General features: G+C 44.7%; 1 protein-coding gene across 2 annotated transcripts in view; it reads right to left on the reverse strand.

Moving 5' to 3' along the window:
* Positions 1-27,689, reverse strand: part of PCSK2 (proprotein convertase subtilisin/kexin type 2) — a 285,368-nt gene that overhangs the window by 26,035 nt on the left and 231,644 nt on the right. For both annotated transcript variants that reach the window (XM_045883814.1, XM_045883815.1), the window contains 2 exons: positions 23,776-23,864; positions 13,646-13,821 (listed from right to left, as the gene is read on the reverse strand). In XM_045883814.1, the coding sequence (XP_045739770.1) occupies positions 13,646-13,821; positions 23,776-23,864 (265 nt within the window). The remainder of the gene's footprint in view (positions 1-13,645; positions 13,822-23,775; positions 23,865-27,689) is intronic.

A 27,689-nucleotide genomic window follows, 5' to 3' on the forward strand; every position in this document is an offset into this window, starting at 1 on the left:
TAGATAATTTTGCCCAGATGTGGGCTAATGTAAGTGTTGTTAGCACATTTAAGGTAGTCTAGGCTAAGCTATCATGTTTGGTAGGTCAGGTGTATTAAACACATTTTCAACTTATATATTTTTTTATTATGTTATGTTAATCACCATACATTACATCATTAGTTTTTGATGTAATGTTCCATGATTCATTATTTGTGCATAACACCCAGTGCTCCATTCAGTATGTGCCCTCTTTAATACCCATCACCAGGCTAACCCATCCTCCCACCCCCCTCCCCTCTAGAACCCTCAGTTTGTTTTTCAGAGTCCATCGTGTCTCATGGTTCATCTCCCCCTCCGATTTCCCCCCCTTCATTCTTCCCCTCCTGCTATCTTCTTCTTCTTCTTCTTCTTCTTTTTTTAACATATAATGTATTATTTGTTTCAGAGGTACAGATCTGTGATTCAACAGTCTTGCACAACTCACAGCGCTCACCATAGCACATACCCTCCCCAATGTCTATCACCTAGCCACCCCATCCCTCCCACCCCCCACCACTCCAGCAACCCTCAGTTTGTTTCCTGCAATTAAGAATTCCTCATATCAGTGAGGTCATATGATACATGTCTTTCTCTGATTGACTTATTTCGCTCAGCATAATACTCTCCAGTTCCATCCACATCGTTGCTAATGGCAAGATTTCATTCCTTTTGATGGCTGCATAATATTCCATTGTGTGTGTGTGTGTGTGTGTGTGTGTGTGTGTGTGTGTATACCACATCTTCTTTATCCATTCATCTGTCGATGGACATCTTGGCTCCTTCCAGTTTGGCTATTGTGGACATTGCTGCTATAAACATCGGGGTGCACCTACCCCTTCGGATCCCTACATTTGTATCTTTGGGGTAAATACCCGGTAGTGCAATTGCTGGATCATATGGTAGCTCTATTTTCAACTTTTTGAAGAACCTCCATACTGTTTTCCAGAGTGGCTGCCCCAGCTTGCATTCCCACCAACAGTGTAGGAGGGTTCCCCTTTCTCTGCATCCCCGCCAACATCTGTCGTTTCCTGACTTGTTAATTTTAGCCATTCTGATGGGTGTGAGGTGGTATCTCATTGAGGTTTTGATTTGGACTTCCCTGATGCCGAGCGATGCTGAGCACTTTTTCATGTGTCTGTTGGCCATTTGGTTGTCTTCTTTGGAAAAATGTCTGTTCATGTCTTCTGCCCACTTCTTGATTGGATCATTTGTTCTTTGGGTTCAACTTATATTTTTAACTTGTGATGGATTTATCAGGATGTAACCCTCTCATAAGTGAGGAAGATCTGTATTGACTCCTTTATCATAATTATATAATGACCCACTTTGTCCCTTGTTACCAATTTTGTCTTGAAGTCTATAGTGTCTGATGTATGTATGTCTACACCCACTTTCTTTTGGCTACCATTTCTTGGAGTATCATCCTCTGCCCCTTCACTTTTGAGTGTATGTGTTTGGAGCTGATAAGAGTCTCCTGAAGGCAGCATACAATTGGGTCTTTGTTTTAATCCATTCAGGCACTCTGTTCCTTCTGATTGGTGAGTTCAATTCATTTACATTTAAGGTGATTATTGATATATGAGGACTTACTATTGCCATTTTATCTTTTGTTTTCAGGTTGTTTTGACTCTCCATTGTTTCTTTTTCTTCAGTTTATTTACTTTTTAGGTTGGTGGTTTTCTATGATAATTTGCTCAGTTCCCCCGGCCGCCCCCCCCCCCACCTTTTTAAGTGTTTTGTCTTTGCTCTAGATTTTGTTTTGTAGTTCCCACGAGGTTTGTATAAAACATCTTATAGATAAAATAGTCCTTTTTATGCTGATAACAACTTATCTTCATTTGACTATACAGGTTCTTCCTATCCCAACTGACATATGGATTGAACAATGCCAGGCGCAAGACATACAGCGCTGCTCCAGTACCTCCTGCCCCAATAAATATGAAGAGGGGGATCAAGCTCGGGTGCTTCTTGGCCTGACTGATGATCTGGTGTAACATGGTTGCGACAGAGGCCTCCTGTCCAGGAGAAGAAAAAACCAAACGTGGAAGGCCCAGCACTAAGTAATCCCTACGCTGAGGATGAATGGACGTCCTATATTTACTTTTAATGCTTTTCTCTTTTAAACTTTATGCTACAATCATTTAACACCCTATTCTAAAAGAGGGTTATAGTTTTGACTCTATCACTTTATTAAAACTCTGGGGTATTTCTGTCTTTTCATTTTAGGTAGAAGAGCTCCTTTCAACATTTTTTTTGTAAGGCAGGTAGGTCCGTGGTGGTGAACTCCCTCAGCTTTGCATTTGCTTTTCTCCTTCATTTGGAAGGGTCAATTTAATGGATAAAGTATTCTCGGTTGGTAATTTTTATCTTTCAATACTTTGAATATCACATTTCACTGGCCTGTAGAATTTCTGTTGAAGAAATCTGCTGATAATCTGTTGGGGGTTCCTTTGTAGGTTATGTTTTTCCTCCCCTCTAAACCCCCCCAGTTGCCTTTAAGAGTCTTTCTTTATCATCAGTTTTTGATAGCTTCGTGATAATATGTCTTGAAGAGGGTCTTCCAGCATTCAGATAGTAAGGTGACCTATTAGCTTTGTGGATCTATTAGCTTTGTCTAGCTCTTTTCTCAGGTTTGGGAAGTTCTCAGCTACTGTTTCTTTAAGTAACCCTTCTGTCCCCTCTCCTTCTCTTCTCCTTCTGGTATACCCATTATTCTTATGTTGGTTCCCCTAGTGGAGTCTGATAGCTCTTGTAGGGTTTCTTCGCTTCTTAAAAATCTTAGTTCTCTCTCTTCTTCCACCTGAACTATTTCTGGATTCTGATTTTCCTGCTCATCTATTCTCTCTTCCATCTGATTTGCTCTATTTTCAATACTTTCTAATGCATTCTTCATCTCATCTACTGAGTTCTTCAGCTCCAGAATTTCAATCTTCTTGGCAAAGTACTCCCTCTGTTAATTTTATTCCTGAGTTTATTAAATTGCCTTTCTGAGTCTTCTTGGGGCTTGATGAATTGCTTCATAACAGCTACTTTGAGTTCTCTATCAGTTAGATCCTAATCTTCTGTGACTTGGAGATTGGCTGCTGGAGAACTGTCATTTTCTTTTGGTGATACCGTATTACTGTGATTTTTCATGGTGTTTGATGAGATGTGCCTCTGCTGGCGCATTTGAAGTAGTGAATACCTTTCTCATTTAGGTAAAGTTTCATTTACTTTGATTTTAACAGTTCAACAGGTTGGGAATTAAAGGCCTTTCTTTTGTTTTCCAGCAGGTGGCGATATAGCACAGATTTCCCGCCCCCCACCCCCACCCTCTTTCTTCCCTAAGAGCTTTATGGCTGTATTTGGGAGCACACACGTCCATCCTCCACCTGCTCTTCTGGAGGGGTCACTGAGGCTGTCATAGTTACTTGGGCACGAGCATCATCATCAGCGCTGAGGTTGCCAGGGTTGCTGGGGCTGCTGCCAGGGGTGCCGGGGTCACAGGGGCTACTGCTGCCTGGGGTTGCTGGGGATACCTTCGTCTCTGGGGCCACTGCCACTGCCAAGGTCACTGGGGTTACAGGCACCACCGCTGCTGCTACCCCCGTTCTGCTGCAGCTCTCTTGGTTTTGCCTCCTCCACAAGGTCCAATCCACCCACCTTCAGAAGTAAAGATGTTAGCTTCTCTCTGGAGTCCGGTGTGCTGTGCAGAGGAACCCCTGTTGGGCTATGGATGCCCTACTTGTTGTAAATTAAAGGGGAGAAACAAAGGGAATGACTCACGCTGTCATGATGCTGACATCACTCCCCCCCGCCCAAAGTTCTTAAAAATTCATGCAGATTTTGTATTTTAGTATATATGCTGCCGAAGCGAGCACCAGATTTTGTATTTTGTTCGTAATATAAAAATAATGTCACAAATTGCTTACCGTCAGCTAAAGTAAAGTTCTAGCCAGAGACTGGTGCTGTGGCTCTATGTATCCCCGCCCAGCACATCACCAGCCCCAGGGGGTGAAAATCCCACTTCGGGAAGCGTGGGGCTAATGCGAGCCCGTCCTCCTGCTCACCAGTGCGTAGTGATCTGGGCGAATGACCAGACCAGGCCCCCACCCAACTGGTGTTACCTGCTTGCAGATACTAGGGAGGCAAGCCTGTTATAACTTGCCTCTTCCTGACCACTCAGTTGTACTAATTTTTTATTTTCCAGTCACGTTGACATCTTAATACAACATTGACATACTTAAAAAAAAAAAGTTATTGCATTTTTTATTGCAAAAATCATATTTATTATGGAATAATTGAAATCTAGACCCTGAAGAGGAAAATAAAAATCCTTTATAATCTTCCATGAATAGAAAATCCCTGGTGATATTTTGTGGATTCCTGCCAGTTTAATATACAAATGCAAAGTATAAAGACAGATTTAAGAATGAAATTAAGATCATAAAATATATCCACTTTTGTGGCCCTGCTTCAAATGTATTTTTGCTATTATATTATTAACATTTCCTGTTATAATTAAATATTCCTCTATGCTGTAATTTTTATTAGTCTTATTAAATAGCCATTCCATAATTTATTTACTCCTTTTCTTAGACATACATGGAAGGCTGTTTCTAAGTTTCTAAGTTCCAAATGAACATAATTTTATATATGTCTTTGTATGTCTGTTTATTTCCTTAGGCAGAATTTCTTTTCTTTCTTTTTTTTTTTAAGACTTTATTTATTTATTTGTTTGAGAGACTGCTGGCATGCACGAGTGCAAGTGGGGGGAAGGGCAGAAGGGGAGGGAGAGGGAAAGAATCTCCAGTCAACTCTGCACTGAGCACACAGCCTGATGTGGGGCTTGATCTCAGGACCCCAAGATCATGACCTGAGCAAAAACCAAGAGTCTAATGCTCAACCGACTGAGCCACCCAGGTGCCCTAGGCAGAATTTCTAAAAGGGGGAATTTAGGGTAAAAAGGAATGAATGTTTGAAGATTCTTGATCCATATTCCTATGCTTCTACTCTTTATAGAGATTGTTAACAATTTATTTTTTTTTACCAACAATGTTTAAGAATTCCACAGTCAACCCTTGTGGGTCAAGATTTAGAATCATACATTTTAAAAACTAATTTTGCCAATTTGGTGGGCAAAAATGGTACCTTGTTTTGAGTTATATATTTTTCCATGACCAGTAGAGTTTATCTTTTTGCAACCTTATTGATCATTTGTATTGTTTCTTTATGAATAGCTTAGCAAAGCACCAAGCCCCAAAGATATTATCCTTTGCCCATCTTTTTCTTTCATCTTCTTTTTATTGATTTGTTAGAGCTCTTTCTATATTAAGGATCTTAGCCAAATTTCTGTCATTTATATTACATATGTATTTACCTAATCTTTTCTTTTATATATTGCATTTTGACTTGCAGAAAATTTCCCACTATATTGCATAAACCTATTATTTTTTGCAAATACATATTTTAACTACCACATAAAACAATGTACTGATTTACAAATACTGCCTTTCTGCACTCATAGCTCATTGAACAATTTTACCCACACTATTCACAAACATCTTTGACATTTGTGTTTGTCCTCACTAGATCACTGGTTACCTTTTGAGTCACATAGCAGTTTTTCTGGGCTCATTGTGGTAGTCACCGGTGCTATATGGCATATATTTCTAGCTGTCCACTGTCTGGGTCCATGATCCCTTTGTGGTTGGGTGGGGTCTTGTAAGCCATGTTAATGAATGAGGTTTGAGTGGGAGTGGCTGATACATAGTGTCATTTCTAGGCTGAACCATTTACTAGTCAGTTCCAGATGCTGCAGAACACCCTTTTTCCCTCTGCACAGTGATTAGCAATGTCCCAGATGTAAGCTCTGTTCCCCGAGAAACTGTGATAAGCAGAGCCCCCTACTGGCCATGGTGATGTGTAGCTGAATGAGAAATCAACCTTTGTGGTTTGAAGCTTCTGAGCTTTGGGGGCTCTTTGTTACCACAGCATAATGTAGCCTCTCCTGACTGATACAATTCATCATGTTCGCTTCCATTTGCCTTCTAGCAGATATAGCATTAAAAGAAATCTGTGTAATGTAGTCCCTGGAATTTTTATCCCAAGCCACAAGTAGCCATCTGTATAATATTAGAGCAGCTGCTGTTTTCATTTTTCCTGAAATGTGTATTCTTATTCTTGACAACTTATCCACCTACTGAATTGCTTTTTATTTTGGGGGATGAATAAAAACCTTCTAATCTGAAAAATGTTAAGCACAACAAAAATAGAGTGAATACTATAATGAATCCCCATGGACCCATTGCTGAGCTTTAACAATGACCAGACCTGCAGAAATTTTGAAAGGTTTTATGTAGTAATATTTATTACTTATTTTGGTAAATATTTTCCCCTTTGCTTTTATGCTTAGAAAGTCCCTCTCTGTCACAATATCAGTGATTGAATTACATTCCCATACAGCTCTTTATGTGTTCATTATTTATCACTTCTATTCTTTTCTGTACTCAGTGTTGGAGGTGGTGGTGAATGCACAAAAGTCCTTCAATGGGGACGATGGGTCAATGGATCCTCCTGTAAAGAGCTAGGCTTACTTTCAGAAAGCTACTTGCGACACCTATAGGAGAAAGGGGTTGGCCCCAGTTTATGTTCCTTCAAAACCAGACACTGAGATAAGGACCAGGGAGTAGTAGTTAATTTGGGGGGAGGTGATCGCAGGAAGCATATGTTACGGGCGGGGGAACATGAAATGGGGAAGGGAGAAAAGACAGCCAAGTGTGAGCTGATGAGCAGGTTCTCCCTGTGGGAGCTGGGGTCAGTCTCTCTGGAGAGCCCCTGGGACCTGGCCACCAGGACAGTGCAGGTGGGCGGTTGCCCCTTGGGTGTTAACTCCTCATGGCTGGGACTGTGTGCGCACTGGGGAGCACACTCCAGCGATGCCTTGCAGGTCCTCACACAGAGGAGCGGTGAGAGGCTGGCTGGCTGGTGAGCAGGATGCCACGGCACCAGGACCACAGCGTCCGCCTCGTGTCCCCATCAGGTTCCCCGGGGAGTTCAAGAGTGTGCTGGGGGTGTCACGGTCTCCAGAAAAGCCAAACAGAGGACGGCACATTGCCCTTGGCTTCTGATTATATCCTTCACTCAAGGCTACGTTTAATGGCACCTACTGTAGTCACCTCTAATTACTACCTGTTTTGCCACGTCTACACTCTGGAGGGAAGACCCTTACGCAATGCTGTCTCATTTCTAGCAGGATCCAAACACACCATGATGAACCTTCCTGATGTCACGGGAGTTCAAACGGGTTTACATTCATGTCAATCCCTCAAGCTGGTTGGGGTTTTCTCTGGGTTCGGGTAAGTCACCACCACCAACACGGCCACAGGGGGAGTGACCGAGTGTTGGCGGTTTGCCCGGACTGGGGGGTTCCTTGGAAGTGGGACTTTCAGTGCTAAAAATGGGAAACCAAGATGGTTGGCCATCCCACCTCAGGCTGGCCAGCACTTGAGAGGAATCACCCAAAAGCCACCAAAGAGCCTTTTCTTCCATTTCTCTTTATCACAAATGAAAGGAGGGACTGTAACTGCAACCATCATTTCAGACTGGATCGCAGACTCCACACTTTGGCAGCTCCTGCCCAGTTGTGAACCTTCGCTTGGTTTCAGAGCATAAATCAGGGCTCATGGAGTGTTCCTGAGAGCTCCTTGGCAGGAGGCATCCATTGCCTGTCAGAAGCCCCGGCACTCGCTGCCACCATGTCAGACCCACTGCTCTGATTAAATTCCAGCAGGCTGCACTAACGCTTTGCTTCACCAATGCCCAATTTATCACTGTCTCCCTGGGCAGTCCGCTGCCCCCCTTGCCTGCAAGGTGCCTTTCGAGCCACCGTTTTGCAAGTGATCCTTCTTTTGTACATTCCAGCCCGAAGAGCTGGGATCCATGCTTCTGCCCTGCTCAATCCCGCAGGGACTGCCTGATAAACAATCAATGCTCTGTCTCACCTGTGCCTCAGCTTGTGCCTGGCTTGTCTTTAAATATCCCTGAGATGCTCCTTCCAGTAGCAGCCCTGAACCATGATTAATAAGAGGTTGGGGTATAGAAATCAGAGCCAACCACAGACATACCACGGTTGCCCTTGGTAGCTGTACTTCCTCAAGATGTGGAAAGAAGTTCATGAACCAACTGTCACTTTCAAGGCCCTCTAGTGTTGTCTGAATGCCCTTTCTGGTTGTCAGGGCAACATCAGACCCTGTGATCCTACAACACGTGGCTCTGTTACTCCACCAGTCTCTGCAAGGCCTGCGTCTTTCTAACCAGCAAACACATCACCCTACTGGTCCTTTATTATCCAGATAGCAAAGACTCTAATCCTCAGATTAGGTTTTCTCAAACTGCACTCTGGAGACTGTAGTAGGCGGCAGCGGGTGTAAGCCCACATCCCTTAGACCTTCCATGCACTGGGCATTTCCAAATGCCAGCATAGGCGTCTCTTTGTAGAAGGGCTTTCTCCCAAGAGCCTGTTCTGCACACCTGCCCCTGGGCCAAAAGTGCTGTGGCATTTATGTTGACCATGACTTTTACCCCAGCTCCCTTGCCATTGGCAGGGATGACTCCAGGGCATGTTCTGCATGGTTTTCCAGTTTCCCAGTGGGATTAAGCTCCAGTTGTTCACAGTGGTAGCTGGCCTGGTAACACAACCTTCATTGGCCCCTTTCTTCCCTGTCATACCTCCCCCTTCACTACTGGTGTTCCCTTTGGCTCCCAAAGCAACTACATGAACTCAATCCTTGTCTCAGGGTCTGCTTTTACAGGATCCCAAACTAAGAAAGACGTCAGTTATTGGATATCTCATAATTCAGGGATCTATGACTGTCACCTTCTTCCCATATAAAATGTGAGAAATGCTTTTATTGTATGGTCAACATGTAGACTATAAAGATGAAAAAACAAATAAAGGGAAAAAAGTTTCCTTTCCTTTTCTCTTCTCTGCTCCTTGCTGCCTCCCTTAAGTATTTACTGAACAAATATAGGAAATGCAAACTCAGATCTGTAAGGAGCCGGGTAGGTGATGTTTATGTGCAAAACAGAGGTCATACAATTGGGAGTGGTGGGGTCTGTGGCAAACAGCACATCCCCAAAAAGGTCCCTCAGCCTTCTTTTCCTCTTCCTCTTTCTTTATCATTGCTATGTCTGTCAAACAAAACCTACCCACAGGATGCTAAAATTCAAAGACAAGCGTAAGACCTACCTTTGCGTGCTAGGTAATTATCTGACTCTTGTTTAGATGGAGCTACATTTCCGAGGTGGACTTCCCTTTAGAGTAGACCAGATAACTGAGAGGAAATCTCTGCTCGTGTATAATACACCATCATGCACGAGATTCTACCATTCTGTCCAAAAAAATGTCACCTTGAAACAAGGAAAGAACCATTCCCACAGGCTTGGGGGAAAGTCTAATGAGAAATCATGTATTTTTCATCATACTCACTTCACTTTCTAAAATATTTACATGCTGTCATCTGAAGATAAGTCATAACAATTTTTCTCTTCGAGTTTTGGCACAGTTGGCATACTTTCCAGAACAATCACACTTGAAAGGGCCTTTCTAGTTGTAGCAGGGGAGGCTACAGATGGAGGAGAGAGAAATACCCGGACTTGAGATGTGGGGAACAGTTCAGAAGTCCATGGAAAATGACAGGAGCCACTTGGGAATGTGCTGCATTGAATGCCATGCGCGTTGTAAATTCAGACTGAGGGCAGATGTCACCTACATGTCTCTCTTTTGGACTTGGGTGTCAAAAAAATGCTTCTCAGTGGAAATCCCTGTCTGCTGGGGAAGGAGGACATCTGCCAAGTGTTCCCAGGGTATTGTCACCTGGTCCTGGGTCCTTGGATGTGCAACCATTTCTCTCCAGCCACACAGTGAACAATGCAATAAGCAAACAAGCTGTTTGTGTGTCTAAAGTTTCATCCTAAAAACTCCAGAGGGTTGAGGCACTGAAATGGGGTGGCGGCACCACCTCTTACCCCCACCTGCCGATCCTGTGGGTAAGTCCCTCTGTAAACGGTACTGTGCCTTTCAAATGTCAGGGGCCCCCTGTGGCTGTCTCAGATGGGCTGATGCTGATGGCATCATGGGAATTGTTGCAAGCTTCTCCTTTGAGGAATGATGTTAGAGAGTGAAGGAAGGCTGCTTCTCGAGGTGCCAGGTGAGAATAAGTTGTAAGTGGATCAATGCTCAGCTATCTTAGTTATCTGAGAGGGAGCCAGTTGACATCAAGGGTAACTGAAAAAGTGACCATGTTGTTTCTGCACTGCTGGAGTCTGGCCAAATCTCTCTTCTAACCCTGGAAGGTGCATGGTTTCTAGGGCTGCTGTAACAAAGTATGGGTGGTGTAGACCACAGAAATATATTGTATATTGTATATATAGCTGTTCTGGAAGGTCAAAGTCAAGATGTCGGCAGGGTTGGTTCCTTCTGAAGGCTGGGAGGGAGAATCTGTCCCATGCCTCTCCCCTAGCTGCTGGGGGTTTCCTTGGCTTGTAGAGGCATCATCCTGATCTCTGCCTTCATGTTCTCTGGCCATTGTTCCTATGTGTCTGTGTCCAAATTACCTTTTTTAATAGAGACACCAGTCATATCAGATTAGGAGCCCACCCTGCTCCAGAATGACCTTGTCTTAATTAATTATACCTGCAATGGCCCTATTTCCAGATAAGGTCACATTCTGAGATGGGGGAAGGGTTAGGATTTCAACATATGAATTTTGGTGGTGGGGGGGAACACAATTCCACCCATAACAGAGGAGAAGCATATGGTGTTATATTTCTATTGAGACTTCTGAAAGAATTCAACAGTTCAGAAGAAACTTCTCCTTCAGAGCTCTACAAAGCTGTGCGAGGGTGCCAACTGCCACTTGATGTTACCAGAATGGAAAAGAAAGGGGCTCTGTTAGCAACCTTCAGACTGACTTCTGACCGTTCAAGTTCTAAACTTGTCCAATGGAACCACATTTGCTAGTTTTGGAACCTACCAGAGAGAGAAGTGTCTCCCCTAGTTTGGGGCCAAGATTCCCCCTCAAGCTTGGGGGTGCTGGGGGAGATGGCAGTTGGAGTAGAGCCTGACAGGTTGTGACAAACGAGGCTGCTGATGGGGTCCCGTCCACGCAGAAGTAGCACATGAACATAAGTCCCAAGGAAGAGGAACAATGGATTCAGAGAGGGACACACAAAGCCAGTGAGAGACAGGCACGAGACAACAGCCAAGCCCTGTGATTGTGGGAGCCCCATGGGGATACCCACACACTCTGTGGCCAGAGTCCTGCAGCTATGTTGGATCCAGAATGTTTGTCTGGTCCCAGCTTGTATGAGGTCCTGCTCGAATCCATCCCATTGCCCTAGTCCTTCCTCGTGCATCCCTACAAGAAACCCCTTAGGTTGAGCCACCCGGGCCTCTGCTCCTGCAGCTCAGAGACAAACCAGAGTGTTTGGCTTGGTCATCAATCCCTTCAAGGCACCACCAGGAAGGGGACGCACAGTGCCATCCCAGAAAACGAGTCACTTCTACTGCTCTTTCCTAGTCACTAGGGGATTTTTAAAACCACGTTATCTTGTGGTCTTAGTATCTTAGGCTTACGAGATATGTATTCTAGAAATCATTTAGAGCAGCACCTCTCAAACTTGAGTGCGACTTTGTTAAAATGCAGACTCTGATACATCAGGTGGGTGGATGGGGCTGAGGCTCTGCATTTCTCACAAACTTGTGGGTGGGCCAGTGGCCACACTGTGAGAACCATTGATGGGGACTATTTTACTGAAGAAGAAAGTGAGGCACGGAGAAACTAAGTGACTAGTCCTAAGTTCTGTGGCCAACAAGGGACAGGGATTGAGGTGAGAACTGGGATCTCTCATAGAAATAGAGAGTTACCAGGGGCTGGGGGCTGAGGGGTAAACAGGACTGGGGAGACTGTACTTAGGTTCCAGTTATAATATGAGTAAGTTGTGGGATTTAACAGTGACAGTAGTTAAAAATAAAACAAAACGCAATGTTGGCATCTTGTAACACTTTAAAACAACAACAAAAAATAGCCTTCAGTGGTCCACTCTAATTTTCTTTAATATTTTTACCTTTCTAAGCTACTGTTGACTTTGGGGTGTTTTATACACATACCTATTTTAGTGATATAAATGTATAAGTAATAAGTTCATGTGTATTTCACATAGACTGTAAATAACTTAAACATAAACAGAATAGATGCATTTTGCAGTTCACTTATAATAGTGCTAGTTTATATATCCAAACATGGCTATAACCATTTCATCCATTTGAAATTGGTCAAAACCCAAGAGGCAAACTTTCTAAAAATTCCTAAAATGCACTTCCAAAAGTGCATCTACCACACCTGACATACTTGTCTTTCCCTCACTTAGGACCTGGTGACTTACTCCATGCACCACTGTTGTAATCTTGGGAAATGTGATTCCCATGTCCACGGCTGATTAGACAAGCAAACTCAAAGCACAGAAGGGGCATCACTGTCACCTGAAGGCAAGTCTAATCTTGAAGACAAGACTAAATAAGACAAAATGACTAAGTACTCTGAGTGGTTGGTGTTGTGGCACCAATGGTGAGTAATTAGGCACATCCTAAGGGCACTGGAAGACACAACAGTCTGGCAATTCAAGTCTGGAGTCTTCCACCTGTGGTCCAGGACTCTTGGAGTTGACACCAGCCATCCCCACTGTGCCCTGAGTTCTTGACCCACAGAATCCACAAGCCTAGTAAAACACTATGCTTTATACCACAAAGTTTTGGGGAGATTGGTCAAGTGTCCATAATGACCTGGATAAACACCAACCCTTCCAGGGGCACTTCCCAGTGCCAAACACTGGCGTATTTATCTCATTGACACGTTACAATGATCCCAGGAGAAATGTATGATTATCACCATTGTACAGGCAAAAAACAGTGGCGCAGGGAGGTCAAGTCATTTGTGGATACACCCAGACATTGAGCGCCCTAAATGGGACCTGAACCCAGAAGACTCTGATCCCGGGGCCTAGCTCATATCTTATGGGAGATGACCCCTGCCCTGAGATGGTAGGGAGGGTACTTCTTTCCTCGAGCATGGGCCACTCACTGGCTACCTTCCCTTTGGGGGCTCTGCCTTGGTCTCTTTTCCTTGGCTCTCTCCATTCCTGGGCTAATCTCAGGGATGGGCATCCTCAAAAACCGGAGGCTCATATATGGCTCATAGCCCCTTCTGCACCCAGACCCCACTGCCTGGGGGCTGCTCCCAGCTGACGTGTGGCACAGTGGGGGTGCTAGCAGAGGCCCCCAGGATGACCCTCCTTCCTCCCCGCTCTTTCGCCTGGATTGAGCCAGCATCACTGTCTGAAGGCACCCCTGCCCCCTCCTCTTCGCCCTTTAAAGGAGTCCGCTCCAATAAATGGCCCCACTAACCCTGTTTGGGGGTCCATTTCTCGGAGGCCCTGAGCTAAAGCACAGGGTGACAGCCCCACCTCTGCCTCCTTCCCTGCCCCTTACTTCACTCTCATCACCTCCTCTGGATACCTCCCACCCCCAGCGCCCCCCGCTTCAGCCCCTAGGTCCTGAACCTGGTGTCCGCAGCCAAGCCCTTACCTTGTTGACGCCGTCGGCCATGGCCTGAAGCGTGAGCTCGCGGGGCCCGTCCACCGTCTTCCCGTTGTCCGTCGGGCCCCAGCTGGCACTGTAGATGTCAATCAGCTGGGGCATGTGGCTGATAGAAGAGGCCTCGATGATGTCCGTCATGAACGGCTGGTCCAGCATCCGGATACCTGTGGTGCGGGCAGGGAAACACCACGTTTTGGTCGCCCAGTGCGCTGCACACGGGGTGGGGGGGGGGGGTGATGAGGGCTCAGGTCCTGGGTATGGTTGGAGGGTCTGCCCCCAGATGATCCCGAGTCCAACCTCAGGCTGGGTGGGCTCCACCTTCAGAGGATGAAGAAGGACTCACAGACCGTCCCGCTCGATCCTTTTTGGACTCCACCCACGCCTTTCGTTATGTAACTATTTGAAGAAGTTGTCCCCCACCCCCGTGCGCAAACTTGACTAGAATTTCTAATGGAGAGAGACCACCTTTGTGGTCTGAAGAGATTCCTGGATAAGTCTTTCTAAGTGGAAGCTCAGCCTTCAGCGATTGGGTATTGACGGGGGTGGGGGCGGGGGGAGGCAGTTTCAGAGGAGAAATAAACCCACTGTCAGGACAGTGGGGGGGGGGGGGATGAAATTGATATTAAATATTTCAGAGTAAATCCTAGAGATTAGGGGGCAGAGAGAGGGGCAGGAACAGTGCAAAGATCCGGGGAGTCAGGAAAAGAGGACTCCAAGTTGCATGATAGCTGAGAAGGGGTTTTGGGGAGGACAGAAATGCAGAATGGGCCCTTCTGAAATATATTAGTAATGGGGTGCATGATACAGCCCCCTCCTCTTTCTCCCCTATGTCACCTTTGTAAAGTTTGTGCTCTTCCAACAACTTGTAGGAGTGACTCCTTGCTGGGACATTGAAGAGGAGCAGAGTGCTGCAGTCCACGATTGTGTGGGTAAACCTGAGCTGCACACAGGGATGCACAAGGGGGCACACTTGTGGGCACCCATAGTTTACATCACCGTCTGACTGTCCCTAACAAGTCTCTCCAGGGTTAGCGAAGTAGCAGCCAATGAGATGGGCACTTGGTCCCTCTATTACTACTCTCCAGACATTGCTGTTGGGGGCCATATTGTTCTCTGCTTCATACACTTTCTTTTGTGGTAAGGACCCTAGAATGTTAGAGCAGCTGACCAAGTCTTTCTTTCCACGGGAGTTATGAAGTGAAGGGACTGGGCTCTACACAGTCAAAACTTGGATCCTGACACCTCTTAACTATATTTACCATGGCCAAAGGACACTAGGACACAAGCATCACTCTCTAACATGGCACGCAAATCCATTCAAATAAGGACAAGCCAGGTTCTTGCAGGGCTTGTGAAATTGATACGAAACTGTCTTCTCTTGAAGGGTCTCTCCTTCCTCCTCAGTGTCCCATAGCCCACTCCTTGTGCCTGCATACACCTTCTCCCAATGCTCATCCTTCTCTGACTAACCTATGTGTTCAGGAGGCATTTCCCCAGCAGTCTTTCTGGATCCAGTTCCCCGGCATCCCCCCACCCCCACCCCTTCCAGCACCATACTTTGGGCCTTCTAGTAGTATAATTGCTTACTTGTGAGTTTCATTTGTGCAAGGTGATTACAACCTAAAGTAAGCCTTGCTAAGACAGGCATCCAAAATAGGGTGGGGAGGACACTGAAGAAGCAAGGTGATGCACATCTCCTGTTTCCATTTTTGGAAGGACTTTTGACTTGTCAGTTGTAACTTATTGGTTGCACCTTAATCACCTCTTGGAAAACATCCTTTTACTCTGGACTGAAATGGAGATAACGTAGCATATGTTACTGAAGAGCCAACCTTAGATACTCCCTTTAACTCTGTCAGTATCAATGATAATTCTTTCACAACGAGCTATGGGACCTTGTGGTTTTTGCCTGTATAAGCCCACATTCCCTGCTTGCATTTTGGAGTACACGTTGCATGTCAGTTGACTCTGTGTCTCCCTGATTGCAATGCCTAAGACCCAAATAAATGCTTTGGTTGCTTTATAACTCTTCTTGGTCAACACATTCATCACTAGACAGCAAAAGCTCTGAGTTCAGAGCATGTGTCTATTTTGTTCTTTTCTTGGGTCCTAGGTGATCAGCATTATTTTAAGCTTGATAAATATTTGATGAATAGGTGTATGGTATCATTACGTTAGCTGATTTTTTTTCCCTAACAGAAATGGCAGGTCCAGAAGAACAAATAATAACATCTTGAGATTTTCCACTTATGGGTTTTCTTTACCCATAAATCAGGTCACCATTCTTGCCAACAAATGTCCAATAATCAGTTAGCATCCTTTCCCTTGGGGAGAAGTTCATACAGAATGAGCATAATCTTCGTTTTGAACTTTCTGGAAGCTAAGTTTTGTGTTTTTAAAAAAGATTTTATTTGTTTACTTGATGCAGAGAGCGCGAGTGAGCAGGGGGAGTGGCAAGCAGAGGGAGAGGGAGAAGCAGGCTCCCCGCGGAGCAGAGTCCGATGCGGGATTCCATCCCAGGACCCTGGGATCATGACCTGAGCCGAAGGCAGATGCTTAACCTACTGAGCCACCCAGGCGCCCCCTGGAAGCTGTTTTATGGTTCATTTTATAAGAGAGAGGAAGTCTAAAGCCTCACATTTTGCTTTTGGCTTCCCTGTATTTTATTTATTTTTTAAAAATGTATTCAACAATAGTACTCAACAGATCACAGAGTAAACCAAATAGTGCAGCTTCTTTTGGCCAGAAGTCGCGCCCACTTTGTAGGTAGGGAAACATCACAGAGAGGCTGGTTTTCACTTGCCTGCAAGGAGAAAACCCAAATGGTCTTGAACTTGTCTAGATGAGCAGAACTGAACAGCCCACTTCAGCTAGAAGGTGAGAGAAATTCAACCCTGCCGAAGTAGACCTGAACTGTCCTGCATGCCAACCAATGGCAACACTGAATTTCATCATCCAGCCAGAGTGGCGCATCCAGCCCTGCCCTTTACCCACTCTCTTTGCAGCTTTTGTCTGTCTCTTTTCCTCTTCCTGCCCTCCCTGGCCCCCTTTGTGCTGCACAGAACATCAGAGCTGGTGTGCATTAATCTTCTGACTGTTTCAGCGTCCAGGGAGGCAGGGGCAGCCACAGAATGGGAGCAAGGCTCTCATTCATATTCTGGGGCCAGGCGCCCGACATTCCTTTAATCTTGTTAAGCTCGGGAGGAATGAGGCATGCATTAATTGAATGAGATACAGTATTCATTTTCGCAAGCGACTGCACCATTTGTAGCCAAGACAGAGGCACAGGGTGACCCAAGGGTTTTCTCTCTCCTCTGTCCCTGGATGCTGTAGGAGCTACAGCGGGGCACGGAGAGAGAGAGAGACAAAGACAGAGCCAGATAAGAAAGAGAGAACAAGGGAAGGCAAGAGAGTAAAGGTGAGAGGCAAAGGGAGAGAGGAAAGCCCAGGGGGGGCTAGGACTCTGTGTGTTCACAGTTGTAAAATGCTCTCCTGGCTGGTGTGATTCAATGGCATAGGGAAACACAGTGCGCACATCAAACACTTCTATCCCCCCACCATGAGGGTCTGATCACCGCACTACTGACCAGTGGGGACTCCGAGACTTCCTTCCCTAAGAGCTGCAAGGCCCAGGGATTTGAGTTAAATCCTTTCTACCTCTGCTCTTGTTACAAAAGGGGAACTTGTACTCCACACCAGCAAACACTGCATCTGCCCATGAACCTCAGTGTTGCTAATCACCACCTTTTTTGCTCGTGAATATAAATCGGCAGGCTGAGGCATGAATTCATGCTGACCTAAGGATCTGAAAACATGTTCATCATTGTGCTAATGTGCAATTTTTACTGGTTTGTTTTAAAATTCAGATAACATTATGGGAACTCACTGAAACGTTTTGAGTTCTATCGGCCAAATATGTGGAGGTAATTCATTGCCGGCAGCGAAATTTCGGGGTATTTTGATAATGGTCAACAGTATGGTTTTCAAACTCTTTTTCAGAACCGTTGAACAAAGGAGATCCCATCCCAAAGCTCGGTGCATAAATCTAGATGCTCTGACTTAACAAGGCAGGCAGGTAAGGCCGATGCTGCCTGGCCTGGCCCCACCCTGGGGTTGCTCTGAGGAACTCTGCGGAAGCCCAGGTGTGGTGCTCCCACCCTCAAAGTGCTACCTGTCCCCTCAGCCTGGTTATTCTCTACCACCTTGCTTTGGTTTGGTCACAGCAGCGATCTGATATTATTGTGCTGATTCGCTCATCGTCTGTGTCTCCTCTTAGACTCTAAGCTGTGTGAGGACAGGAATCCTGCTGGTTGCCTCACAGCTGTATCCCACCACCCACAGCAGAACCGGGTACATGGGAGGCAGCCAGCAATAACTGTTGAGTGCTGGAAGGGATTGGCAGTAAGAGATAGCATCTCCCAAGGCTTGGTGCAGTTTTGAGCTTTAATAATCTCAGAAATATAAATCTGACAAACTTCAAGAAACATCATTTGAAAGCTTCATTATTTATATTTGTTGTGCATTTTTTGGGGGGGTTGCAAATTTTGGACAATACATTTTTAATTTTAATTTTTTGTCTTATTCCCTTTGATTGAGGATGTCAAGCACTGATTTAAAAATCAAAAGGAACAGGGGCACCTGGGTGGCTCAGTCGGTTAAGCATTTGCCTTCGGCTCAGGTCATGATCCCAGGGTCCTGGGATCAAGCACCTCATTGGGCTCCCTGCTCAGCGGGGAGTCTACTTCTCCTTCTCCTTCTGCCCCTCCCCCCCATGTGCTCTTTCTCTCTCTCTCTCTCTCTCTCAAATAAATAAATAATCTTTAAAAATCAAAAGGAAGAAAATAATTAAGTTATTTTCCTAAAGAGTTACTGAATAAAGGCATTTTCAAAGTAAAAAACCTGAAATTAATCTTTTTCTTCAAAATTCATGAAAGTAAATAAGTGGGCAAAGGGAATGTAAATAGTTAAACCTCAAATATACATATCTTTGAAGTTATTAAAGCTTCAAGATGGCACTAAGATTTTTGGGACATGCCAAATGCATGTGTTTACATGTTATAGAGTATTTGCTCTTTAGGAGCCAGACTAATGGGAGCTTTCCTCTTTCCCTGCCATGTGTCATTTAAAGAGGGGGTAGCAACTGTGTCCATGACAACAGGCAACAGAAATCAAAGAGAGAGCTCATTTTAGAGGAAGATTCTCAAAGTCACACATATCCAAAGGTAGAACAGACTATGTTGGAAGGGAGTGAGTTTCTTGTCACTGGAGGTATGTGGCTCCAGGCTGGATCCAGGCTATCCCAGAAGGGCAGGAAAAGGGAAGTTGTCCAAGCATTTTCGTGTAGGGGCCACAGGCAGAATTTCTGGCCCAGGCTGTGCTGGCTGCAGGTTTATTCTACAGCTTACAAGCTGTGGGGCCCCAGTCTTGTTCTCTGTAGAAAAGGGATGCTAATATATAATATATATGTTATATGTATTATATATAATAATGTATAAGAAAATTGTATAAAGGGTTGGGTAAAGAGTTTTGTATTGTGTTTGACACATTGGAAGAGTAACTATGTGTTACTTATTATTATTATCATTATTAATACTACTATGTTGCTATCCTTAGGCAAGTGTCAGTGGGTGTTTGGACTAAAGGAATTTTGGGGCCCAAGATTTTGAGATTCTGATGAGTAAGTAGAAAAGATGAGCTCCTGGAAATTTACACACTCTTTTTGTAACACCTGAATGATAAATGGTGGATGGATGGTCATTGTGCTTGATAGCCTGGAGCTGTCTGAGGTGTGGGTGCAGAGGGGCCCCTTTTCTCTTTTCACTGATGGGCCCAGGAGCAGCTCCTACTGGTGGTGCCCTGGGAAGGGAGGGAAGTGGGGAGAGGGTGTGAGAAGGCCCACGTCTCCTTGGAACTAATTTGATTGGGATGAAGCAGCAAAGGTGAGATGGTGCTGGTAGAAGAGGAGATAAATTTGCTTCCTGGTAGAAATTCTATGAGCTTTGGGTCCTTAGATCCTTAGGCCCTTCATCTCATGACTCCATTCATCCATCCATTCTTCATCTAATAATTAATCTCTACTGCTTATCACTGGCCCTTCCTTGTCTTTATTCCTTTCTTGCTTTCTGGCACTCAGCAAATAGGCTTTGGGCATCCACTGTGCCCCAGATCTTGTTCTCGGTGCTGAGGTGAGAGAAAAGAGACATGGCCCTTGTCCTCATGGAGACTGTTGTCTGCCTGGGGAGAAAGATACTGATCAAATCACCATGCACAAGAATACGTCCAGTAGCTGACTGTAGTTAGTGCTGGGAGGAAAGAACTCTGCATGCTTTCTCACGTGTGGATGAGGAAGCTGGTCTGGGAGGTGATGTTGGAGGAGCAATGGGAAAACGGAGAAGAGGATGAAGAGGTGTGGCCAGGTAAAGCCTATGGGGGAGGTATTCTGGGCAGAGGGAAGAGCAGATACAAAGGCCCATCAGTAGGAGTGTGGCTACACTTCCTAATTTATACCTGCTAGGTGGGTTTATGTAAATTATATTTACCTAGTGACTAATCATGTATGGATGGGAACTTAATATACGATGAAGGTGGCACCACAAATCAGAGGAACAGGATGGATTATTGAATAGATGGTATCAGGGACCCTGGTTCACGTTTGGAGAAAAATAAAACTGGGTCCCCAGCCACCACGACATACAAAGGTGAAATCCAGGTGGATTAATGACCTCATGTGAAAGTTTGGGAGAAGATATTTGCACTGCCTGAAACTGAGCAGGAGCTAAGATCGAGGACATACGAAGAAGGCATGCAAATCAGCAAGAAAAAGACAGGAGCCCTAGTGGAAAAGTGAGCAAAAAATCTGTGAATAAAAGAGAGACGCAACAGACTAACAGGCAGATGAAGAGATGCTGTGATTTTTTTTTTCCTTCTTTCCCTTCAGGGGACTCATTTTACCATCTTATCTCCACTTTCCTCTTCCTGGGCTAAGATTTTACAGCACCTCAACTTAAGCCTTTTTTTGAGGACACGTTGAAGAGAGACCCAGGATGCAGGAAGGGCTTGGACCACCCCGCCTCTGGAGTCTCCCTACCTTAACTGAACACCTCGGGACAGGGAGGGACTAGCAATGATCTTGTCTGGCCACCAGGTGGCGCTCTAGACACCCCTAGCTCAGAAACCTGCAAGGAAAGATTCTCTGGAAAGGCATGGCTCCTTTAGAGTTATAAAAACCAGACAACTTTTGCGATTGACAGCCAGAAGGAACAAAATGTTTCACCTAAATGTGTAAGGTCCAGGAGGCTGAAATTCTGCTTTTATTGTAATTCCTGAGTAATAGTCCAGGGCTTCCTCATAAAGAATTCCTTGCGCTGTTCCGGGGAAGCCCAGAGGACACTGGATGTTCCAACAGGCACAGGACGATGGGGACTAGACTTCTGGGCCCCTCGAACAGTTGGCACCAGCATGAGTAGTTCCAGAGGAGCAAAACGGGGGTTAAGGGAGCGGAAAAGGAGGCTCCTGTGCTTAAACTCTGTGTGTGGCTGGGCATGCCTCCCACCAGCTCTGGTCTATTTCTGGAACCTCAGCATTGCCGTGAGACCTGAGTCAGCTGGGGTTTCACAGAGCACAGGTCAGGTCATGCCTTTGCGGTATCGGGCTGCATTCACTCCCCTTTGGGGTTGGGAGTCAGTCAGCAGGTGAGGCAGAGTTAAGGGGTTGCAGCTGTGTGGATCCGCTGCCCTGTCCAGGTATCTTTGCCTGGGGTGCGTTCTCTGCCTCAGAATTTATGCTCCACCCATGTGACCTGGAAGACTGGACAGGGTGCCGAGGGCCCAGGAGCCACCCCCATAAATGAGGGATGGGAGTTGGCGGATAAACTCCCCAGCCTCTTCTCCTTGGTGGAGAGCAATTCTGTGGGCTGTCCCCACAGTCCCTCAGATCCCTGCTTATCCACAGGAGCAACCAGTTCATCTACACACCCTTTGTTGACTTCCCTCCCTTAGCTGTCTTTCCTCCTCTTTCCTTCACTCTGGTTTCCGGGGATCACCTCCCAAAGAAACTCCTGGCACCAGTGAAAATTAATAAAGGGAAAGCTCTCTAAAATGGAATTTGGAGTCCAGAAGGGGGAGCTCTATCACTCAATATCAATTACAGGGAGAAATGTCAATTACAGATCCCAGCAGAGTTGTCAACAGGAAAGAATCAATAATTTCAGGCCCCAGCTGGAAAAGATGTACATTGCATCTCCTACAAGAAATCCAGTACCCCGGCAAATCAGCCAAGGAGAAATGACCATCACCCTGAATTCCTGCTTTTCTCCCATGGACTTTACTTGAAAACAACCCCTCCCAAGTTCCTCCTTCTTCTCCATAAAATAACATTCCTCTGCTTTGTGGGACTTGCCTGTGGTTTTGCCATAGCTTGCAATGTCCTGAATTGCAATTCTCTGTTGTCCTGAATAAACCCATTTTGCTGGTAAAATAACTGGCCCTCTTATTTCTTAGGTTAACACACTGAAATCCTTTTCTCATGTTTCCCTTTTACGGAATTCAAATGAAAAGAACAGGGAAATTAGGTCCATTTGATGAGCTGCTCAGATGTTTTCAGAGCGCAAACAATAGGAGAGAAAAGGACAGAAGGCAAATGGAGAAAGCGACCCCGGTAAGCCCTCCTAATGCCTTGAGCTGCTCCTAACTCAGTTTTGCAGGCACTAGTTCTAAGAATCTCTTGATCAAAAGAAACCCAGTTACTTCGGGCACCAAAGCTATTTTGAAACTATGCTTTGGGATCCAAATTATTTTGAAGACAATCACTGTGAATTGGAAATTCAGGTCTGATTTTTTTCAGTTGCCTCCAGTTTTATCCTGCGGATAGGGAACCCACCTTGCACAGATAACACCCGAGGTCCGAGCCTGGCTTATAAATTATTAACTGGGTGTTATTCTTTCCCCTGGGCTCCTGATGGCTTCTGACATTTTAATGCCCGCAGTTTGAAAGCACACAAAGTAAAGAGAGCAGAAACCCGGGGGGCAAAGCTTCCCCCATCTGCATTTCAGACCCTCCAGACGTATTCTTTTGTGAAATTCGGCACCAGGCTTAGGCAAGCCACTTAGCAAACAGCATTGAAAGAGGTTAGTGATGGGTTTGTATAGGTTAATCTGGCTTTATTTAGGTCCCTGGAAATGCAAGTGTCAGCACAAAGGATGTTTATGGTTCCATTAAATTGCTAGGAAAAAAATATCAAGAGAGTTGTAAAAAAAAAAGAAAAACAAGTTTGAGTGACTCAGCTTTGAATAAATTAAGAACCAATTTGATGCAAAATGCGGACCCATGCCAGGAGCTACTTCATTCGCCAGCATGTTGTTGACAGTTTATGAACCCCTCTCATTCTCTCTCCCGCTCTTTTTTGGAGAGGGAGATGCTGGTTTCTAAATTTCCAGTGATCTGCCACCATCATTTCTAAAGCCCCCGGTGAAGGTGAAATTGTTAAATATCCTTCCTGTGGAACTTGATACACGGGTTTTAGTAGAATATATTTCCTTAGAGAGGAGATGGCACTGTGTAAAAAAAAAAACAAACAACCCCCTTTTTTTTGAGGAGTTCTGAGTCTGTTTACAATAATTTGTACCTATCTTTTTATATTCTTATAGGCTTTATCAGAGTCTCATTAGAATGTTATTGATAATGACACAAGAGTACAATCAGTACAATTCCATTCATATTAAAGTTTAAAAGCTGGGAATAACCACTATTTGTTGTGAGAAATCAGGCTCATGCTTATTCTTGTGTATATGGGTAGTAACAGGAAGGGAACATGAGGAGGGCTTTGGGATGCTGGTGGCATTTTGTTTCTTGACAGTTTACGTGGACGTGGTCAGTTTGTGAAAATTCACTGAGCTGTGGGCTCCTGACCTATGTACTTTTCTGTATTTATAACACACTCGAATAAAAAAAACCTCACTGTATTGATACTGCCAGAAAGATTAAAAGAATTGTTTTTTCCCCGCTCTTGCTAAGTCTACTAGTCCCAGCTCTGCTCCAGTGGGAATTTTTGCCCCCCCACCGCCCCAGGCTGGAGACCAGAGCGCTAGGCTTTCTGGCGCATGGCCCTGCTGAAAGCTTACCTGCGACCTTGGAGTTGTAGGCCACTCCGACCCCACAGATATTGTTGTTGGCTGCGGCAGAAACCTCGCCTGCACATCTGGTCCCGTGGCTGCAGAGAAAAAAAAGGCAAGTCAGATACAGCAAGTCGGGACTTTTGGGGAGGTTCCTTAAATTCTGTCAGTTGGAAGCAGTTTGGTTCTTTTCAATGGTCCGGTCAGCTGGAGTCAGCATGATGAGGGAGCAGAAGGCAAGCTGAGGGCAAAGCACAAGCTGACACCCCGCAACCCGCCCCCCTCCCCCAGGTGGGATCTGGGTGACATTCCTCAGGCCCTCCAGGCTACCTGAAAGCTAAGGGAAGGAAAAAACCAAGGGTTAACTTAGAGAAATCACAGTCCTGCTGGACCGGAGTCTCCCTCAGTTTACCAATGTCTTAGTGATTTACAAGGAAAAAGCATTCTTATCAATAACCTAACTTCCAGAGACCCATAGACGCAATTTCCTGGAGCCCTAACATCACCCTCCCCTCCACAGTGATGTGGGAAACACAGGCAGAAGGGAAAGTAAAATTTCTTCATGACCTGCAGCCCATTGACAGATACTTGAGGCAGGCAGAGTAGAACCTTCTTCCAGGACACTCCCAACTGTCTTAAGGTTAAGGCTTTGCTAGAGAAAAAAGCCACCTTAGCTTGACAATGGCAAGGCCTCCAGTATCTTTTAGGTTCTCTTTGGCATATGAAAGTCCTTTTGAAAACCTCCCTTTTCCCTTCCCTTCCCCAAATCCCAAGTCTAGAATCAGTCATCCCTCATGCTTGTAATGCCTGCCCACAGGTCCTGTCCCTGTGCTTTAATAAAAATCCCATTTTTTTTAATTCTTATGTTAATCCCCATACATTATATCATTAGTTTTAGATGTAGTGTTCCATGATTCATTGTTTGTGCATAACACCCAGTGTTCCATGCAGAATGTGCCCTCCTCAATACCCACCACCAGGCTAACCCATCCTCCCACCCCCCTCCCCTCTAGAACCCTCAGTTTGTTTTTCAGAGTCCATCGTCTCTCATGGTTCGTCTACCCCTCCGATTTCCCCCAACTTCATTCTCCCCTCCTGCTACCTTCTTCTTCTTCTTTTTTTTTCTTAACATATATTGCATTAGTTGTTTCAGAGGTACAGATCTGAGATTCAACAGTCTTGCACAATTCACAGCGCTTACCAGAGCACATACCCTCCCCAGTGTCTATCACCCAGTCACCCCATCCCTCCCACCCCACCCCCTACTCCAGCAACCCTCAGTTTGTTTCCTGCAATTAAGAATTCCTCATATCAGTGAGGTCGTATGATACATGTCTTTCTCTGTTTGACTTATTTCGCTCAACATAATACCCTCCAGTTCCATCCACGTCGTTACAAATGGCAAGATCTCATTCCTTTTGATGGCTGCATAATATTCCATTGTATATATATATATATATATATATATATACCACTTCTTCTTTATCCATTCATCTGTCGATGGACATCTTGGCTCTTTCCACAGTTTGGCTATTGTGGACATTGCTGCTATAAACATCGGGGTGCACGTACCCCTTCGGATCCCTACTTTTGTATCTTTGGGGTAAATACCCAGTAGTGCAATTGCTGGATCATATGGTAGCTCTATTTTCAACTTTTTGAGGAACCTCCATACTGTTTTCCAGAGTGGTTGCACCAGCTTGCATTCCCACCAACAGTGTAGGAGGGTTCCCCTTTCTCCGCATCCCCGCCAACATCTGTCGTTTCATGACTTGTTAATTTTAGCCGGTCTGACTGGTGTGAGGTGGTATCTCATTGAGGTTTTGATTTGGATTTCCCTGATGCCGAGCGATATTGAGCACTTTTTCATGTGTCTGTTGGCCATTTGGATGTCTTCTTTGGAAAAATGTCTGTTCATGTCTTCTGCCCACTTCTTGATTGGATTCTTTGTTCTTTGGGTGTTGAGTTTGATGAGTTCTTTATAGATTTTGGATACTAGCCCTTTATCTGATAGGTCATTTGCAAATATCTTCTCCCATTCTGTCGGTTGTCTTTTGGTTTTGTTGACTGTTTCTTTTGCTTTGCAAAAGCTTTTTATCTTGATGAAATCCCAATAGTTCATTTTTGCCCTTGCTTCCCTTGCCTTTGGCGATGTTTCTAGGAAGAAGTTGCTTCAGCTGAGGTCAAAGAGGTTGCTGTCTGTGTTCTCCTTTAGGATTTTGATGGATTCCTGTCTCACACTGAGGTCTTTCAACCATTTGGAGTCTATTTTTGTGTGTGGTGTAAGGAAATGGTCCAGTTTCATTCTTCTGCATGTGGCTATCCAATTTTCCCAACACCATTTGTTGAAGAGACTGTCTTTTCCATTGGACATTCTTTCCTGCTTTGTCAAAGATGAGTTGACCATAGAGTTGAGGGTCCATTTCTGGGCTCTCTATTCTTTTCCATTGATCTATGTGTCTGTTTTTGTGCCAGTACCATGCTGTCTTGATGATGACAGCTTTGTAATAGAGCTGGAAGTCCAGAATTGTGATGCTGCCAGCTTTGCTTTTCTTATTCACACATTCCTCTGGCTATGTGGGGTCTTTTCTGGTTCCATACAAATTTTAGGATTATGTGTTCCATTTCTTTGAAAAAAGTGGATGGTATTTTGATGGGGATTGCATTGAATGTGTAGATTGCTCTAGGTAGCACTGACATCTTCACAATATTTGTTCTTCCAATCCATGAGCATGGAACATTTTTCCATTTCTTTGTGTCTTCCTCAATTTCTTTCATGAGTATTTTATAGTTTTCTGAGTACAGATCCTTTGTCTCTTTGGTTAGATTTATTCCTAGGTATCTTATGGTTTTGGGTGCAATTGTAAATGGGATCGACTCCTTAATTTCTCTTTCTTCTGTCTTGTTGGTGTATAGGAATGCCACTGATTTCTGTGCATTGATTTTATATCCTGCCACTTGACTGAATTCCTGTATGAGTTCTAGCAGTTTTGGGGTGGAGTCTTTTGGGTTTTCCACATAAAGTATCATATCATCTGCAAAGAGTGAGAGTTTGACTTCTTCTTTGCCGATTTGGATGCCTTTGATTTCTTTTTGTTGTCTGATTGCTGTGGCTAGGACTTCCAATACTATGTTGAATAGCAGTGGTGATAGCGGACATCCCTGCCGTGTTCCTGACCTTAGGGGGAAAGCTCTCAGTTTTTCCCCATTGAGAATGATATTCACTGTAGGTTTTTCATAGATGGCTTTTATGATATTGAGGTATGTACCCTCTATGCCTATACTCTGAAGAGTTTTGATCAAGAAAGCATGCTGTACTTTGTCAAAATCTTTTTCTGCATCTATTGAGAGGATCATATGATTCTTGTTCTTTCTTTTGTTAATGTATTGTATCACGTTGATTGATTTGCAGATGTTGAACCAACCTTGCAGCCCAGGGATAAATCCCACTTGGTCATGGTGAATAATCCTTTTAATGTACTGTTGGATCCTGTTGGCTAGTATTTTGGTGAGAATTTTTGCATCCATGTTCATCAGGGATATTGGTCTGTAATTCTCCTTTTTGACGGGGTCTTTGTCTGGTTTTGGGATCAAGGTAATGGTGGCCTCATAAAACGAGTTTGGAAGTTTTCCTTCCATTTCTATTTTTTGGAACAGTTTCAGAAGAATAGGTATTAATTCTTCTTGAAATGTTTGGTAGAATTCCCCTGGGAAGCCATCTGGCCCTGGGCTTTTGTTTGTTGGGAGATTTTTGATGACTGCTTCAATTTCCTTAGTGGTTATAGGTCTGTTCAGGTTTTCTATTTCTTCCTGGTTCAGTTTTGGTAGTTGATACATCTCTAGGAATGCATCCATTTCTTCCAGGTTATCTAATTTGCTGGCATAGAGTTGCTCATAATATGTTCTTAGAATTGTTTGTATTT

This window comes from Mirounga angustirostris, unplaced genomic scaffold (genome assembly GCF_029215605.1).
Source record: "Mirounga angustirostris isolate CCGP_5_RB_7025 unplaced genomic scaffold, mMirAng1.0.hap1 SCAF_10, whole genome shotgun sequence".
NCBI lineage: Eukaryota > Metazoa > Chordata > Mammalia > Carnivora > Phocidae > Mirounga > Mirounga angustirostris.